Genomic DNA, 20,148 nt, shown 5'->3' with positions numbered 1-20,148 from the left:
AAGAGGAAGACCTCCAGCGAGATGGACTGGCAAAATGGCAGCATCAATGAAGCATGGCAACAATTGTGAGGTTGGCTGAGGACCAGGCAGTGTTTCATTCTGTTGTCCATAAAGTCGGCACCGACTGGATGGCAGCTAACAATAACAACAACAACAACTGTGTCTCTTAGGAGTCCTGGTGTGGCACTGCAGGATAAAGCACTGGACTGCAAGGTCAGCAGTTCAAACCCACCAGTTGCTCCTTGGGAACCCTAGAAAGGGTCGCTATGAGTCAGAACCGACTCGACAGCACTTAACAACAACAAGAAGTGTTCTTTTAGGACTGTGACAACTGCACATGGGATTTTGCATTCCCATCTACAAACAGTAAACTTACTGAGGTCAAGAACCGGGTGGTATTCTTCTGCGTGTTCTCCACAGTACTACACAGAATAAGAGCACATCAGAAAAGCAGAGCAATCTATTTTAGCTGACACTTTATAAAATGCATATTGCACAACAGTGGGGCTAAAGACAGATGATTACCTGACACAGTGATTCCACCTCCACCTTTTGTTGACTAGTCCTAGCGCCGTGGAGCCAAATGGCTAGAAGGGCTTCCAAGAGTCTTACGCTCTGAAGTGAAGCCTCAGTTTCTTGCCTTGTAAGTATACTTGCTTCCTCGGGAGCCGCTTCACTAGTTGAAATTTGCTTCCCATTTGTGCGACAAGTGTGCTGTGGCTCCAATTTACCAAAATCATCCATGCTCTCTTTCAGACTACACAGTTCTGGTGGACCGAGGTCACTTTTTACAGTCAAAGATGGTAAATCTTCCTCCATAGCTATCTCAGATTGACAGGTTCTGCTTAAATCTTGGCTTTCATTGACATTTACACCTTCCTGCATCTTTTCTTGCCCCTCGTCATGACTTCTGAATAGCTTCTGTATTATCATAAATATTAACTTATGACACACTCGGAAGCCACCGAGCCTGTAAAACTGCTTCTGGAACACTGAATTCAACATGTAGATCAGGCGGCACGCTGACCAGATATCCGCGGCTTGGTACATGTGTTCGGCGGAAGGCAAGGCCAGGCTCTCGAGAGATAAAGACGGAAGCATATGACTCAAAGGCTCACTTGCTGTACTGTCGTAGCCAGAAGTATCTTCTGAGTCATTGGCAGAATCCCTATCAGATTCAGCTTCTTTGCTCACACATAAAAACGCCAGACAGAGAAAGAGGTGGATCGTGTTGATGTGGACATCCTGGTCAACAGCCCTCCATTTCTTTGGATAAGCATTTTTGAGGCCAGTATAAAATTTGCTGAGACTCTGAGGAGACTCTGAATAGACTGGCTGGTCATGAAAAGGCGTGGCCACACTGAAAGATGCTGATTCCTTCTGCTCGGTGTCTAGCCCATCAGTACCCAGACCTGAAGCTGCTTTCCGCTGTTCCCCTAGGCTGAGTATCAGAGTTTCAAATGCTTTTAGGGAATGACTTCGAATACCATCTAAGTAATTTAATTCAATTATTTGATTTACTCCATTACAACTTAAAAACAGATCTCTCATTACCCTGTCAGAGAAAAAAAATATATAAGATTTACATATAGAATGAATACGTATAAATATGAATATTTATTATTTGAATACATCTCTACTGCATGTGGGTATATAAACCTACTTCGATTCATCAGTTATCTATCTACAGTTCTTAATGATATATGACCAGAACCTCTAGTTACTTTACACGTCCTTCTTCAAACACTGCATACATACATGCATTTAACAAGAAAGGACTACATGCGTCCCAAATTAAAGCAATTTAGAGAATTATTTTTTTCCAAATGGTAAATTCTACACAAATTTGAAATGCCCCAATTATCACCATGTTTGTCTGTTTGGTTCCTTCAAGGCCCTTTGCTTGTGTTAGATCTGCATGAATAAAGGGAAAGCATCAAATTACAGAGCTGAAGAAGAAGATCAGCTCTGTCTCAAACTGCGAGTCCAGGAGCCCCACCTCACTGGAATTCTAGCGATAACTTTAATATGACCCTCAGTCTTGTTTTGCAAAGAGCCAGGTTATCCACACACATGCCAGGCAGTTATAAAACTTTCAAATCAAACTCAGTTCTGGTTAAACAAGTAATGACTGGAGAAAAAAAAAGATTGTGAGGCAAGGATTTAATATTAATATTAGTTTTAAGGGATTAAAATGGACAAATAATGCCACAAATGAATCTGATGATGATGTGTTCTATTTTAATATAAGTGTTTAAATGGCATATACATCAGTCTGAAAGGTCAGGCTACTTATCAAAAGCAAATAGTTCATAAAGTTATATTTTAAATTTACTGAATTTAACAAATACAAAGTTTAGGAATGCACTGGTGGAAATACAGGAAATAGCTTCTTCTAACTAATCTGTATTTTCTAATTTTTCAACATATATTGTTTAGGTACTTAAATACAATATGATATTTGAAAATAGCAATCAAACGTCAATTCTACTATTACAAATAATTATTTTTTTATACATTACATGTTTTATAGTTACAAATAAGTGCACCACATTTTTAATTTTGTACTTTTTACCCATGAATTATATAAACATGTTTTCATATTCCAACATAATCTTTATAAGGATTATTTTTTATGGCTAAAAATAACATTCCAAAAAGTAAATAAAACTTGCTTAACCTTGCCCACTGTTGCATATCTATGTTGCTTCTGTTTTTTGTTTTTTTTTCCTTAGAATATATTCAACTTGACTTTTTTTCACTAGGAAGTTAAAAATCAATGGCTCTAAGATTTCTTTTATAACCCTCCAAGCAAAAGCAGACAGAAAGATAAAGCAGACAGAAAGACATACATACAGATTTAATAGGGAGGGAAGTAGAGTGATAGAGAGGTAGGTAGGTAGACAGCAAGAGGGAGAGAAAGAGAGATGACTAAAAAAAAATTAATTCTGACAACGGGAGGTCTAGAAATAACAACTTTTCTGTTGTTAAACTAAAATTAAATCCTAAGAAAGGATAAAAACTAAGGGTAGTCATGCTAATGATGAGGCCCTGGAACTAACAAGGCTACAAATTCAAATGCATTCTTTATCACACATCCAAAACCATCCACTAAGAGCATGCACATACCCACCTGGATTTCAGCAGGGTAGGCAGAGTTTTTAAGTAAATCTGAAGCACTTCCTTAGACAGACACTGCCTGTGATGGCGACACACATGAGTTCGAGGCGAAGTCAAACTTAGGTGTCGACAGTGATGTGCTAATTCAACTGCTCTTTGGAGCACGGGATTAAATATGTAATTATATAATTTCCACTGGACAACTACATTGCCTTTTTGGATTAAATTGCAGATGTGATTTGCAATCTGTATGTTATGCAATCTGTCTTCTTCAAAAACGAAGTTCTGGTAAGCCTCTAATGCATCCCATTTCCACAGGAAGTCTTCCGACCCACTGCTGGGTAGGATCCCTTGGAATCTGTAACGAGGACTGGACAAACCTGATGAAGGGTCAGAATCATGTTCATTCCTCTGCAGGGTCTCTTCTAACTTGTTCAGTTGATCAGTATCAACCGTACAAATATTGCAAGCTGCTTTCTTAATTTTTTGTGCTATTTCTGCTCCTCCTAACTGATCCAAAATAAGTTGATTGAGAATATTCAATATGTGCTGCTGAAAATTTTTCAGTGCTGGCAATTTGAAAGCATGGAGCAAAGGAATGATGACAGATTTGGGATCCATGCAACAGCATATTCCAACACTGTGAAGCCCCGATAGAATCTGGACACAGGTAGTGCTCGAGGCCACCTGCTGCAGTAAGCGCAGGCACTGATGAGCACAAACTGCGATACAACAGCACCGCTCGGGATAATAAACATCTCCATCGGCAGTCTCTTCAAATGGGCTCTTGGACACCTGGGTTTTAAAAGCTGAGACCAGAAGACCTGAGAGATCTCTGTGGTGATGCATAAAGTGAGAGTATTCACAGCGTCGGTGCCTCTTTCTCGTACACACCGAATGATGAAGTTGTTCTGATTTCACTTTTTTGACAGTGCTGATTATTTTCATCACACCATTTATTAAGGCTTTCAAATGTTCTGAGGCCTCAGTAGGAGGGACTCCATCCCTTAAAACTAGCCATTCCATTTGAAGAACTGCCGTTTCAAATAAACTGAATCCATGATGTTGAATGAATTCCTGAACTAAGTCCATGGCTTGACTGAAGTAGAAGGGATTCGAAGCTGCGCTCTGAAGACAACAGATGAGAAGCTGCAGAACTCCTTCCAGGATCTCAGGCAGCAGAAGGGCTCTATGATGATACTCTGAAAACACAAAATCTTCCTGAACCTCCTGTAGTGTTTTCTTTTGCCTTGGTGCAAACAGGTCAGGCTGCTTTTCCAGACAAGTTCTAATTTTTAAAGTCGCCCTAAGCAATTCAATTAAATTTTTTCTTAGACTTTCTGGCATGGTCTCTGCAGTACTTATACCTACCGACATAAGATGTAGCACCGTTCGAAACAGCATCCGCTGGACCAAAGCCACAGGTTCTTCAGTCCAGCCTGCAGAAACCACCTGAGTCTCCAAACTGTTGTTGAGACTACAACAGTCCCCGAAGCCTGCTAGGAACTCAGTCAGTGTGGGCACTACACTGGCTGCTATTGCAGAATTATGATTCAAGGTTATGTCAAACTTACACACTTTCTCTAACAAAGATAACAAAACATGACATAAATCAAATGGAGAGTTGTTCATGTTGCTGATAACAGACAAGGCGGCTGGTTCACTTAAAATGTCAGTGTCTGGCGCCTGTCTGAGAATAACCTCTCTGGAACTTTCTAAAGCCATGGTATCAGGGTGGGTCTGTTCTTTGGTTGCTAAGTGGTCGACGTTAGTTGTAAGGTGGTCCTCTTTAAGAGGCTGGGCTACAAACTGATGTGGCAGATGGGCCCTCCTGTGTTTATTTGTTGCTATGCTTTTTTCATCTGAATTGGCTTCTGAGTCTGAAGTGGAAAGCTGTGTTTTCCTTGCATCTCGTATAGAATAGCGATGGGTAATTTTGCGCTGTCGTCTGCCTTTTTGAAGAATGTTCACTTTTGCAGAAACATGATCAGATGGAAAACTGCCTTCTAAATGAAATTTTTCCTGAGTAGATCTTTGTGAACTTGAGTTATTTTCTTTGGTTGGTATTATATCAACTGAGAACAGTAGATTAAAATCTAATGAAATAAAGAAAGAAAATTTAGAATTCTTCAATACACTTAGCAATGCCATTTGCACAGGTGACTATTCCCTTATTTATTACTGACTTTGGGAATTTATCCTCAGTATACTTTTAATTCAAGACTGGTTTCCTTTCACTATTTGTTATGTCTTGGGGTCAGTTTTCTGCTTGCTCTAAACAACAGGTGGCATAAACTCAAAGAACACAAGATGATCTGGAAAACAATTAAGGGAAACAGAACTAGGAAAGTAAACCTGGTTTAAAAACACAGATAGCCTTCTAACTCCAATGCAAGACACTCTTTAGATGAGCTGATATTTAAATTATTGCTCATGCCATTTTACAAAATCTCTTCCAATCAGGTAACTAAATAAGTTACAGGGATAACTTGTATTCTCAAACATAATTTATAATCCTGATATAAATTGAGAATTTTAAGATTTTTCCAAAAATCACTTCAAAAGCATACAATATATCTCAAATGTTCTCCAAAATTGAGGTGAAAAGAGTTCGGGAACACTACTGGGTGGGGCACTGAACTAGGACCAGGTGCCAGGAGTACTGTTCCTTCCTCAGGCCTCAGAACAAGGCCCGGCATGTGGTCGGCCTTCAGAAACCACTTCTAGGAGGCAAGAGTGAGTCCTCTTCATTGACCAAGAAGGTATTGAAAGTGGTCTTTCCCTTTGCAACAAGATATACCTATAGCAAAATAATGTTGCAATTTAAAAGTAATAAAATAAAAATTAGAAATGAAAGATTGGTGCTTTAATTAAGAGAAGAACAAAATGAATAAGGAGGGAGCAAAACAAGTCCAAATCCGGCTGCGAACCTTAAGGTCAGCAGTTCGAAACTACTAGCTGTTCCACCAGAGGCAGATGATGCTTTCTGCTCCCGTGAAGATTTACAGCCTTGGAAACCCTGTACAGGGTCTCCATGAGTCGGAACCGACTTCACGGCACATAACCACCACCTCCAAATCAAGTCTGACCAATTCCACCTATGTAAAAGAGTCAGGTAACTTGAAAAAAATGAACTAGATTTCTTAAGTAATTAACAATTTGTGAATTCTACAAATTTAGAAAAAAAAAATGACCAGAGACATTGTGAATCAACAAAAACAACAAGAAATAATTATTACAAGTGCTTAGATAATTCCTTTAAAAGCACTGCTCATAGCAGAAATTTATTACAAATTCAATTCATGGCTTTAAACAACAATATAGAAGAATTTTTTATAACACAAGATTTAAATCAAAATAGCTATCTCACAGTTCACAAATCCCAGAAATGGTCAAGAGAGAAAACTGTTAATCCTTACATTGAAATAGACTTTTAAAATACATATTGGCTTTAAATGTAACAATTCAAAAAATATTTCTTCAAATACATCCTCTGAAAGCAACACTGAAAAACGAAATTGAAACAAACACTGAAAAATCATTTGTGTACTGGTACTTCACAGCTGTCTTTGAAACATTTCCTTTGAAACATCTCACTCTTCATCTCTGATGCTACTATGTTATTGCTCTACATTAGCACTTTTGATTCATCTTGTGCTTCTTCATATCATTTCTAACAGCCACTACCTTTAGATCATCAAAGAAGCATGATAATTTTTGTATTCTTAGGAGAAATAGAAACGTTTGCTTACATAATTTTTCATATGAAGTATTTAATAAACTGCTTTTTGAGGGGACTTCAAAGAGTTCATGAAAAATGGAATGAAAAGACAGTGACATCTTTCCACAAGCTCTTCGAAGTCCCCTTGCGTACACTGCTCTGAAGCTGAAGCTGTAGTGACTTTTTAGTAGGATTTTCCCCCAATGAAATTTTGATAAAGCAAGTGATCGGTTATAGGACAGAAACCTACCTGCTGCCTTCTCTTCTTGAACAGGAATCCTCCACACCACTGGGAGGAGTGAAAGGAGGAGGGTAAGCAGTTCTCCTCTACAGGTTAATGCCTGTGTGAGAAACAAGACATGCCCTGAGACCATGAGGCACACCAATTCCGAACTTCTTGTCTTAAGTTGAACCAAAAACTCTTGTTCTTCAATGGTTATATCTGAAAAGCTAAGAATCAAACGAACCCATCTTAAATCCAACTCAAGCTGTGACACGTTTCAACTTATAAACCTTTTCAGTGACAAAAGAATGTCTGAGTAGTTGATGGCATTTGGCATGTTCTCGCTGATATTTCCAAAAATAGCCATTATTAGTACCACGCACATTGAAAGAATTCCTCACCTATAAAGGAATAAACTCTCTAAGTAAAAATGAAAAGTTAAGCTCTATTAATCAGCAAAATCGCATCAAGTTGCTAGAAAAAAAAAAAAAGTCTTCATGCAGTTAAAGATGAAACTCAGAGAACACAGTTTTTAAAACAGAAATTGAATTATTGAGTAAAGTTAAAAATTATCCTCACTCTGGCTATAGAATTTACTTTCATCAACTTTTAGAAAAGATAAATACATCAGTTTCAACATCATCTCATTAACTTTTCCATACACTTTGTCCATCTGTCAACAAACTTTCACATTCTCTCATTTTAAAATGTCTTAGGCTGAGCTGAGAGCCATGAATGCACCACTGTCTTCACTTCTCCATCAGAGGGGAATCTCTGAACTGAAAGGGCTGCTTTCAGGGGACCAGACAGGTAAAAGTCAATGGAGCAAGATCAGGACTAGAGGGAGGATGTTTTAGCCTCAAAATGAAGTTTTTGCAGAATGTCTAAGTGTGGGCAGACGTGTTTAGACGTGCACTGTCACACAAGACCACAAAGTCCTTGCATAGTAGTGCTCTGCATTTTATCCGAAGTTTAGGCTTCAGCTCTTCAGTGAGTATGTCACTGTAGTGAGCACTCGTGATTACTGAACCTTTCTCCTGATAGGGTTACAATACTGGCCCTTGAAAATCCCAGAAAACTGTAACCGTCAATTTTCCAGCTGATAGTTGACTTTTTAACTTCTTTTTGGTTGGCAATTAAGGATGTCTCCATTCCATACTCTGTCATTTTACTCTCAGGCTTGTAGTGTTGACTCCATGTCTCAATTTTTTTTTTCAAAGTTTTTATTGTGAATTAGGTGATGATTTACATAAGAGAACATTAGCTTTACATTCATCCTTTCTTGTTTCTTTCATTGCAATGACTACAATCTCTTGCGTGCATCATCAAATAACCAAAGGGTACACCCTGCAAGCCTGCCCCCTGACCATAACCACAGAGCCCTCTCCCTCCCTGAGTCTAGAGTCCCCAGCCACTCCATCTCTCCAAGTTATCATCTCTGCCTCCATCTCTGGCCATCACTGCTTCGCCAGATAGGGTCCAGTACTCCGTTCTTCTCCTTTGATGGTCCCAGGGACTGCTGCTCCTGGACTGTGAAATCAACCAATCCCTTCCTTTTGTTACAAAACCTCTACCTTTACCTTTCCGACCCTCACAGTCAGTGCTGATAGCAATCATTCACTACTGAACACCAAGTCCTATCCCCATCTCCTTTCATCAGCCCCATCCAGACAGGTTGGAAACCACTCAGTGGAGATTCTACCTTTCCCCGCACCCTCTGGAACTAGGTTCCCTCATGAAAGCTTGTAAACCAGTCACTTCTTGCCTTTGTAGCCCCCTCATTTTGGGTCGCCAGTGTCTAAGTAGCCTATCTGTTGAACCTGTGTACCAAGGGGGTGGGAATAATCCTCACTGTAAAGATTTGTTCCCTCTTTTCCCCTACTGCGTCCACAAGCATAGGTCAAATTCATCAAATTGTAGTGGATTACTCTTTTTTCCATCTTCTTTCTTCCTCTAATTGAGTTCTGATCATCCAGTCATTGAAGCCAGGTCAAGTGGGTACTATGTGCAAGTATGGGTGTTCTTGTGCATCTCCCCTCACTTCCTATCAGCTGGAAGCTTCACATTCCACTCTGATCCTCTGTGGCCATGTCCCTGGGCCCAGGAGTCCCCCGGCCTTGTCATACTGCTGACCAACCAGGTCTCAATCCAGGTTAACAGGAGTCTATTGAATGTGGTTGGATTTAGCTCACAACTTCATCACTGTTTTCCCCCAATGTGGTCAGCAGCAAGCCCACATGCCTGCTCATGTATTCTCCTTGAGTGTTAGTCTTAAAAGGGTGTTTGCCCTGAAGAGACCTGACCATTTGCCTTGATGGCTCCTGGGAGAACGCATGTCTCGATTTTCAAAAAGAAACTTTTACCTTCCTTCGAGTATTGGTCCAAATTCTATTTGCAGATGTCCAAATGCTTCTGTCTATGCTCTTCTGTGAGTTGTTTTGGTTCCCATCTTGCACAGACTTTTGAAAACCCAAGTCTGCTGGGATTGCTTCATAAGCAGAGCCATGGCTGATTTGCAAATGCTTTGCCACAGAGTCCACTGTCACACGTCTATCTGACAGACTCATTTCCTGTGCACGTTCCGTGTTGTCAGTAGTCATGGACATGAATGGGTGTTTTCATATAACTACAGTACAAATAATTTTTGACTCACACTTGTATATATTAAAGAGAGAGAGACGGTCTTGTTAGTGAAAGTAATCCATAAATACTGACTGGCTGCACACTGTGCTCACAGAAATCACTGTCTTAGCCTTTATGGAGGCTATGACCCAAGCTCTGGAGAAGGTCCTCTCATTGTGTACATAAAATACATACACACACACACAGCAAACCACCCAAGGGATGGGGCGTGAGTATGTAGCCTCTGTTGTACAGGCACTTCGTTTAGAAGTTCAGAATGGTGGTGGTGGTGGCGATGTGCCGTGGAGTCAGTTCTGACTCATAGCGACCCTGTACAGGGTTTTCAAGGCTGTAAATCTTTATGCGAGCAGAAAGCCTCATGTTTCTCCCGTGGAACAGCTGGGAGTTTCGAACTGCTGACCTTGCAGTTCACAGCCCGATTTGTAGCCACTACGCTACCAGCGCTCCTTAGGAGTTCAGAATAGAAAGGGTCATTATCAGTTAGAAATGTGAAGGTAGGACTTGGGCTAGAGAGCTAGACCTAGATGGATACTTAGACATGGATGGTCAAAGGCTTAGTGACAAATCAAGTTGAATCACTGACACCAGTTACTGGGTAGGGGTAATGGTGACACCAGTAGAAATAACACGCTAGACACTGTAGAGAGGCCCAAACTGCAAGGGGTGGAAAGGGAGCAGTCCCTGTCAGATGCAGGGACACTGTTGTTGTTGTTGTTGTTAAGTGACGTCAAGTCAGTTCTGACTCATAGCAACCTTGCATAGAGTTTAGGAGCAGCTGATGGATTTGAACTGCCAACCTTGTGGCTAGCAGTCCAGTGTGGATCCCACAGCGCCACACAAGGACTCCTTAGGCATATTAAGGATATGAAAACGTAGAAAGATTTTTAGTAGGTACTTGGATACACAGATCATAAGATCTGTAGGTACTTGGATACACAGATCTTAAGACGCCATGGTCTGGGGCGTCGCTCCCCCCTCGTGCTTCCTAAGGGCACCCACACTGCCTTCAGGGCAACATCTCTCCTGTGAGCCTTTCCTCCGTGACAAACTCATGCTCCTGTTCACAGCCTCAGGACGTCTGCATTGCCTTCCAGTCATGCCTATTCCCCGCTGCACCAAGAAGACATCTTCTTGGAAACCTTGGGCATGACTTTATTTTGTGTGCCCTGTGGTGTGGCGCTGTGGGTTAATGCACCAGACTGCAACACCATTTGAACTGTATGGCTGGCAGTTCAAGCTCACTAGCTGTTCCTCTGAAACCCTATACAGGGTCGCTATGGGTCTGAACCGACTTGACGGCACTTAACAACAACTGGTGTAATTGCAGTCCTGAAAAGAATACACCTAGCCTCACCTCTGCCCAGTACAAAAGTGGGGGAGCAGTTCTCTGTTTCACACAACATCACCATCATCTCCAACATGATTCTTATTAGGACAGCCCTCTCCAACTTTCTGGAATGATGACTTTATAAGGTTATCTTATACTCCCAGATTCAAGGTAGTGTCTAATGCTAAAGAAACCACATAGGCAATTCCAGCTTTTTGGAAGTCATCGCATGTGGGAATCCTAAAAAACTAGAACTTGTTTCAAACCAAGTTCGAGATTTATCTTCTAAGGTTCTGAGTAAATACGATGGTCACAGTATCCAAGGGGTAGGGGGTGGAGGGATGGCCTCAGGACATCGAAGCAGTAAGGTCCATCTATAGATGTCACAAACAGATTCACTCCAGAGGCTCTTCTTAGACAGTCCAAAGTCGAGAAATTAGTCACTATCAATCATTTAATAATTGTATTTTTATGCCTCCCCTTCTGCAAGGAAAATAATGTTACATCTCTTAAAATTTTCCATAGCTATGAATAACAGCCAGTGCAATCTCTCTCTTTCAGGTGGTTATCTTTTTAATTCAGTTCAGGAAACATGCTTTACGTGCCTCCTTTAAGTTGCCTGGAACTGTCCTCTGTAGAACTCTATTATATACAATGGATGTTGCATTAATTGTCTATCACAGCCATGTAGAGGTCGTGGTGGCAGGATGAGAGAGAAAAGGCAAGCCAGCCAGAGGTGAGGGCTCAGATCTGAAACCAGACCAATGTCAAGGACACTGCTAAGGCAGACAGTACTAGATAGTGGCGTTCAAAGACCTCTGACTGCAAGCTAAGAAACTCAAAACACCATCCTGAAAGTGAAAAGAAGCTACCGCAGTTATTAACTGATAATTAATTAGTTATTAGTTGGTACTGTCTTAAATCGGTTATCTTGACATGCCAGTTAAATTTAATCTCCCTTTGTTGTGAAGTGCCGTTGAGTCAGTTCCGACCCATAGCGACCCTGTGTAGAGTTTCCGAGGAGCAGCTGGTTAAGCTTGAACCACCAACCTCGCAGTTCAAACAGCTTTGCAGTTTGGTGCATTAACCCACAGCGCCACACCAGGACTCCTAAGTGCTGTCGAGTCAATTCCGACCCACAGTGACCCTGTACAGGGTTTCCGAGGTTGTAAATCTTTACGGGAGCAGAAAGTCTCATTTTTCTCCCGTGGAACAGCTGGTAGTTTTGAACTGCCGACCTTGCGGTTCACAACCAGATTCGTAACAACTACGCTACCAGAGCTCCTTTGTTGTTGTTGTTGTTAAGTGCCTTCGAGTCGGTTCCGACCCATAGCGACCCTGTACAGGGTTTCCGAGGGTGTAAATCCTTACGGGAGTAGAAAGCCTCATCTTTCTCCCGCGGAGCAGCTGGTAGTTTCGAACTGCTGACCTTAAGGTTCGCAGCCCGATTCGTAACCACTACGCTACCAGAGCTCTTTACCAGAGCTCCTTAGCAGTGGCTAAACACTTGGCTGCTAACCAAAAGGTTGGAGGTTCGAATTTACCTTCCACTCCACTGGGACAAAGATGGTGCAGTCTACTTACACAAAGCTTTCCAACCTTGGGAACCCTATGGGGTAGTTCTGTTCTATAGGGATGCTAGAAACTGAAATTGGCTCCAAGGCAATGGGTTGGATTTGCTTTGGCTGTGTATGTGTCCTTTATTTAAGTTCTTTATTTATTCTATTAGGATTTTCTAATGATTTTGAATATATCTCTGTGTGTGTATACACATATAGATGAAATGTTCTACACTGATAATACTAACAGACTCTTTTTCTTATATTTTCTTGCTGCACAGATATATTTAAAGGAAACTAAATGTAAGTTCTGAAAGTTTGCAGAATGCATTGTCTCTAATCGTTTCTGAATGATGCCTTGGCTTTTTCTGTTCTGGTGTGGCGCTGTGGGTTCATGTGCTAGATAGACTACAAAGTCAGTGTGATCTGCAGGGTTGGCAGTTCAAGCTCACCAGATGCATCTTGGAAATCCTATACAGGGTCGCTAGGGGTGTGAACCGACTTGACGTCACTTAACAACAACATTAAAATATGGTATTTTAGTTTTCCATTCTTCCCATATTTCCCATGTTGTATGCTGTCGACTCAGTTCCCACTCATAGCAAAACTGTGTCGGGTTTCTAAGAGTGACTGGTGGGTTTGAACTGCTGACCTTGCAGTTACTAATCCACTGCTTATCCTACAGTGCCACATCAAGGTTCTTCCCATATTTGTTGATGTTGTTGTTGAGTAGTGACCTGGTATACAGTTTCTAAGGAGCAGCTGGTAGGTGTAAACCACTGACCTTTTGGTTAGCAGTCCAGTGTTTGTTGTATAGCCCCACACCAGGACCCCATGTTTAACACTCATTGATTTTATTTTCTGGGAGCACAGTGGTTGTAGAGGATATGCACTGGACTGCAAACCATAGGTCAGCAGTTGAAGCCCTCCAGCCACTCCATAGGAGAAAGATAAAGCTTTTTGTTTCTACAAAAATTTATAGCCTCAGAAACCCTGTACAGTCTCTATGAGTGAAAACCGACTAGACAGCACTTACCAACAACAGCAACCTTACATTCTACTCTTCTACTGCATGTTTATAAAACATGAGTCAAAGAAATAGTAATAAGAGTTATTACTACATTGGTTCTATTGTCGAGCTGCCTCTTAAAAATATTATTGGTTCTTTTATTCTTTGTCATACAAAGGAAGCCCTCTATTCTTAATTGTTTTTAGGTTGTGTGAAGAACACATAAATATTATCAAATGTCTTTTGATATTCAGGATAGTTGTGTCATTTACACTGTAATGTAAACCAATATGCTATCATTTGTTCTTGGATTAGACTAGGGGTGAGGCAAACCGTTTCTGTAAAGGGCTGGGTAATAAATATTTTAGATTTCATGAGGCATTTAGAGTCTCTATCTTCTTGTTTTTGGTTTTAGTTTTTCCAAAACAAGTAAAAAATGCAAAACTATTCTTAGCTCTATACAAAAACCGGCCAATGGGGGCAGGGGGCAGGCAACAATCCTCTAGATGCTGGGATTTTGCCTGGAGGCTGTAGAGTTCGGCAGCCAGCCCCACTGTCCTCTTTGTCCCAACCCACAAAAGCACACCCACACCCAACTGACCCCCCTCCAAGTGTTATACAAACTGCAATACACTCTGTTGGGAAGACTAAAGATGGTACCCCGGAGACCCTGTCAGCAAGATGTAACTCTGATTAAGAATCCTGAGGGCTTTGTTCATTCAAGCCAGACAAGTCCACAGTAGAGAGCTGTCTGTCTTGAAAACAATTACAGATGCGGCCTTTGGGGCCTGCTGTGAACCCCATTAAGATTTTAGGAGAAACATATAGCATTTTTAAGCAAGCTGTACTTTTTTTAAAAACAAGTAACAGCTTGACTAAAAGGGATAGAAATAGATCCAAATGAAGAGATCTCTGGGTTCCTACCCTTCAACAGACAAGAAGCAGGGTTAGAAAACGGCAAATCATGGGCCATCTGTTCTGGAGAAGAGAAAAATACCTGGGGGCACAATGCCACGAGCCCTAGAGAACCGCAGACTGGAGAACCACAGACACAGCACACGAGCACAAAACACAAACACGCAGCACAAAAGCAAATAACCGGCTCCCAAACCAGCAGCATGACAACATGTGCCTGACTCAACTCAGCCAGCCCGTCAATGGGTCAGTGACTGCTGTGTGGCTCCTGTCCTTCTCCTTGCTGAATGCCGTTCAAACTGACTTCGCACCAAGTGCTTGTCCTACAACGCCACAGCAGGACACCAAAATTAAACTAAGAGGCTAGGAATCCCAACAATGGTTGTATTACAGCAGGTGAAAGGAGGCTGACTGGAGAGAGACATGACAAAAGTTTCCAGGGTGATCGAAAATGTTATTAACAATGAATTGTATAGAGGTGTATCCATTTGTCAAACTGCATCCAACTATACATTGAATATCTATGCATTTTATTAAATGTAAATAGTATGATTCTTTATATTAAACATCTATTAAGAAAGTAAATGCCCTGCAATGGAAGGGCAAGGGCTTAAAGTGCCTTTTCTCCAGAGGCCCCAAGAAGTACTCTTCATGAGTAGCACAAATAAAGATGCTAAAGGTCCTTCTGAAACATGCAGCTTTGCTCTGAGTGGTAAGAGTTCTATCATAAACGATGAAATCCTCTTCAGTGAAATTCCTCTTAAAGATGTAAATAGTAATTCTCCATTTGTTTATTTAAACAATTAAATGCCAATAAATAAGCCTGATTTTTAAAACAGGACTTATTTTCACTCCAAAGCCAGATTTACCAATCCTATTATCAATAATGAAGATATTTCCAAAAAGTTAGTGGAGAGGAGGATAAAAAACTTTAAAATTATTAAAGTCTAACTTGAACTATTTCAGGCATTTAATGTTATAAGTTATTTCATGACCAAAAAGAAGAAACACTATGTTTCCTAATGCATAGTAAGATGATGAGGATAGTATAGTAAATCATCAAAATTTCAAAATTAAAATCACTCAAAAAGTGGAAACTCAAAAAGCACAAGCCACTCAGTCGAATTCCAATTCATTCTGACCCTACCGGACAGAAGAGAATTGTCCTGTGGGGTGTCCATCTTTCTCCTGAAGACTGGCTGTTGTATTCAAACTGCTGACCTGGCACAATGCTGTCACAGCAAAGAGAAAGGATTTCATAATGGTTGAACATGTATCTGGGAGAAAGATTCTACTCCCACAAAGACATATAGCCTCAGAAGCCCTATATAGTGTCACTAGGAGTCGAAACCGACTCGATGGCACTTAGCAACAAGCAGCTTATACCTAGAGCCAGGATTATTTAAGGGTTAAAAAAAAAAATCTATCATACTGGTACTACAGAGACCATGTAACCTTTTCAAGCTTGCTATAGTATTATTATTTAAATATAGTCACTAATTCCTGAAAGCAGATTGTAAAGTCATTCTTTAATATAATAAATGTTTGCTTCTAAAAGGAAATAAACCAAATTTAGACTTTAAGCTAATCTTGTCTGAGTCACTTAATGTTTCTGGATCTCAGTTTTCTCATCTATAAAATGAAACTGGATAAAAACATCTCTGTAGTTATAACTGGAGTCCTTGTGTGGCACTGGACCACAAGGTCAGTTTGAACTGCAAGTCACTACCCGCTCCTCAAAACCCTACACAGGGGTTGTTATGAGTTGGAACTGACTTGACAGCACTTAATAACATCAAACAAAATTCTATTAATTCTCTAATAAGGAAATAGCAAAATATCATATTGTCAATAATTATTAGTTTACATTATAGGATTCTCTCAGAGTTCTGGTGTGGCACTGTAGGATAAGCACTGGACTGCTAGCCACAAGGTCGTTGGTTCAAACTCACCAGCTGCTCCTCTAAAACCCTATACATGGTTTCTATGAGTCAGAACCAACACGATTGAAAGGGAAAAAACAACCCGGTGCTGCTCATCAACCACACCGCACACCAGATGGCCCATCTAGAGACTTTTATTCAGGGTGAGGAAGAGGAAGGTGACCTCTGCCAGAGAGAGAAGGCAAGAGGCAAAAGAGAGGAGAGGAGAGGAGAGGGGAGGGAAGGGGAGGGGAGATGAGGGGAGGGGAGGGGAGGAATGGAGAGAAGAGAAGAGAAGAGAGAGTCAATGGGAAGGGAGTGGTCTTATATAGGTTCAACAGGAAGGGAGTGGTCATTGCTAAGGTGATTTAGCTCTGGCCTATCAAAAGCCATGTTGCCCTTTAAACTACGTGCCTTGTAGCTTAGGGTGGGGAAACAGAAACCTAAGATAACAAAATGGAGTTGAAGGGAGGGGAGAGGAAAAAACCCAGAAGGTACAGCCTAAAATGGCGGACCTGATATTGTAACAACGATGGCATTTAACAACAACAACAAAGGATTCTCTGCTTTCCACCAAATTATTTCAAGCAAGCTCCCTAAATGTAATTTACACTTCCCCCCCCCAAAAAAAACACTTGATGTTTATAGAAAGTGCAATTCCACAGTCTACATTTGCATTAATAATCATAGTTGTTGTTGTTGTTGTTGTTGTTATGTGCCGTGGAGTCGGAACCGACTCATAGCGACCCTGTACAGGGTTTCCGAGGGTGTAAATCTTTATGGGAGTAGAAAGCCTCATCTTTCTCCCGCGGAGCAGCTGGTAGTTTCGAACTGCTGACCTTGCGGTTCACAGCCCAAGTCGTAACCACTACGCTACCAGAGCTCCTTAATAATCATAGTTATCTCACACTAAATAGCAGAGTATATCTAAAAGTATTTTAGAAGAAAGGGCACTTACAATTCAAAGCTATTTCGGACATCTTGAAATATATTCAAATAGATAATATGTAATAAATGGGGCTATTTTTCTTTGATAATGATGTGAGAGGAAGGAGTGTGTATGAAACAGACCCAGAAATTATGAACTCTAATGGGCTTGAGAAAGTTCACAGTAGAACTGAACACATCTCACTAGTGTGAGGTACACACACCTTAGGATAATCAACCATCTGAGATTAAAGGAGAACATTTACTCAAGGACAAAGATCAGAGGGTTGGAAAAAAAGGAAGAATGGAAACAAAAAAATAAAATGAAGCAAAATGTGCACAAATTGCCAAATGTAAAACTGGCGATCTGCTAGATTAGCCTTTATCCAACTTACAACATTTTTTTTAAAGTTCATGGTAAAAATCCAGTCTCGTTAATTTCCATTTTCCATAAGCTTTTGAAGTCCCCTCATACAACAAAACAGATGGCAAAAATTATTTGATATGAAAACATTACCTGATCAATGATAGAATTTAGCTTGGTAAGCAGCAGAAATCCTCGACCATGAATGAGGTACTGTCCGAGGGTTGCCATGTGTGTCTCCTCCTCTTCTTCCTCCCTGGCCTCCGTCCTCTGGACCACAGCATTGCAAAGCCGGTTGACATCGGTCAGAAATTCACGTGCCAATGAGTTACTGTTGGTACTCATGACCAAGCTAGAAAACAATGATTGGAAAAGAGCAAGACTGAAGAAAAAATTTTAATGTACATTTTTTTAAAAGCTTTTGTTGTGAATTGAGTGACAATTCACATGGGAGAACAACGGTTTTATATTCATCCTGTCATATTTTGTTTCATTGCAACGATTAATATACATTTTTAAAGTATGTTTTTATTGTTGTCTGTTTTTAAATGAAGAGTGACTAGAAATGACTGGGCATAGGTACTTAACCCTATAATGCTTTCACACATTTGACCTAGTCAGGAGCTCCTTACATAATTCCTGCCCTGGCAGAAACCAGTCCCAGGCTTTGAAATGCTAAGGGATAACCAAGAAAGGGTAAGCAAATGCCTCTGCAAAGAAAATGCAGCAAGTGGCACCAGTGAAGGTAGAGCTTGACTTCCAACCTCAATAACCTCATTGTGGAATAAAAATAAAGTCATTACTTCTATTCTTGTTCATCTGTTTCAAAACAGGCATATGGATCTTTTAAGAATAGAGTTGGTTTTCACTTGATAGAATCTATAATCACTACACCTCATCAGCTAAGGAAGGTGAAAAACAAAAGCTTCCCATTCAACTGACTTAAGTCAATGAACCAACAGGATGCAAAGAGAACCAGCTAAACAAGAAAGGGAGAAATGGGAAATTCTTAATACCACCCTGCCTTCAAGTAGTCTCACTCTTGTACTCCAATCAGAGTTCTGGGTGTCGTTACAATTAACCATCCCCTCTTTATTATAGTACATACCATTACTTTGAATATTACTAAATGTAAGAAGGAAACAGAAAACTAAAAAATATATATATAAGCATCACCCATTCTCCCAGAATGCAGCATAACCTCTTTTATATATATCGATTCTTTTATAAGGTTATAAATAATAAAATCTTTAATAGATCGAACAACCTGATTTATTGTTGTTGTTACGTGCCATCGAGTCGGTTCCGACCCATAGCGACCCTGTACAGGGTTTCCGAGGGTGTAAATCCTTATGGGAGTAGAAAGCCTCATCTTTCTCCCGCGGAGCAGCTGGTAGTTTCGAACCGCTGACCTTTAGGTTCGCAGCCCGATTCGTAACCACTACGCTACCAGACCTGATTTATATCCAGCCCATATTTATCCAAGTTTATTAAAATATTTCAGCTAATTTTTCACTGATATAATGATACAAAACTCTATAGAGGGTCACTATGAATCAGAACTGACTAGATGGCACTTCACAGCAACAACCATGAAAAAAGGAAAAAAGTGCTGCCAATTAAATAGGGACACAATTCTTATCACTTAGACTTCTCCACACAGTCCCACCTTTTGCCACCAAGACAATTCCTGATGTAGCATTTCTTAAAAGTGGATTCCTGGGCTGTTCTTCTAATGCGTAAGTTCTGATGTTATGTTTTCTTATCTTACCAATTGGGTTTAGCAGAAAATTTCAGACAACATGTACAAAGTCTCAAGGAACGTGGGAGCTGGATATTTGCAGTGCCCACAATACATGTCACTTGGCTGGAGGGCAGGAGATGAACATAACTCTGACTGAGTCCACCAGTGAGCAGGCCAGGAGCCAGTCCAGCTGACAGTGCTGTTTGTTGTTGGTGTTAGGCTGAGTCGGTTCCAACTCAGTGACCTTATGAACATTAGAATGAAACACTGCCCTGTCATGCACCAACCTAACAATCGTTAAGCTTGAGCCAACTGTTGCTGCCACTGTGCCAATCCATCCTGTTAAGGGTCTCCCTCTTTTTTGCTAACTCTCCACTTTACCAAGCATTATGTCCTTCTCCAGGGATTGGTCCTTCCTGATAATATGTCCAAATTAAGAGAGATGAAGTCTGGCCATCTTTGCTTCTAAGGAACATTCTGGTTGTACCACCTCCAACACAGATGTATTTGTTCTTCTGGCAGTCCATGGTGCCTTTAATAGTCTTCTCCAAAGCCATAACTCAAATGCATCAATTCTTCTACTGTCTTTCTTATTCATTGTCCAACTTTCACATGCACATGAGGTTACTGAAAATACCCAAATATTGTCAATAGCCTCATATGCATGTGAAAGG

At 40.7% G+C, this 20,148-nt stretch overlaps 1 protein-coding gene across 1 annotated transcript in view; it reads right to left on the bottom strand.

Moving 5' to 3' along the window:
* Window positions 1–18,076, bottom strand: part of LYST (lysosomal trafficking regulator) — a 222,988-nt gene extending 204,912 nt beyond the window's left edge. The window contains exons 1-4 of the mRNA XM_006872009.1: window positions 17,884–18,076; window positions 7,092–7,182; window positions 3,134–5,216; window positions 526–1,555 (exon numbers count right to left, since the gene is read on the bottom strand). Coding sequence (XP_006872071.1) covers window positions 526–1,555; window positions 3,134–5,216; window positions 7,092–7,182; window positions 17,884–18,075 — 3,396 coding nt within the window. The 5' untranslated portion in view covers window position 18,076. The remainder of the gene's footprint in view (window positions 1–525; window positions 1,556–3,133; window positions 5,217–7,091; window positions 7,183–17,883) is intronic.
* Window positions 18,077–20,148: the final 2,072 nt, after the last annotated feature.

Source organism: Chrysochloris asiatica, unplaced genomic scaffold, assembly GCF_000296735.1.
Source record: "Chrysochloris asiatica unplaced genomic scaffold, ChrAsi1.0 scaffold00179, whole genome shotgun sequence".
Lineage (NCBI taxonomy): Eukaryota > Metazoa > Chordata > Mammalia > Afrosoricida > Chrysochloridae > Chrysochloris > Chrysochloris asiatica.
Note: the sequence above shows the minus strand (reverse complement) of the source record. Positions and strands in the feature narration are given on the sequence as shown.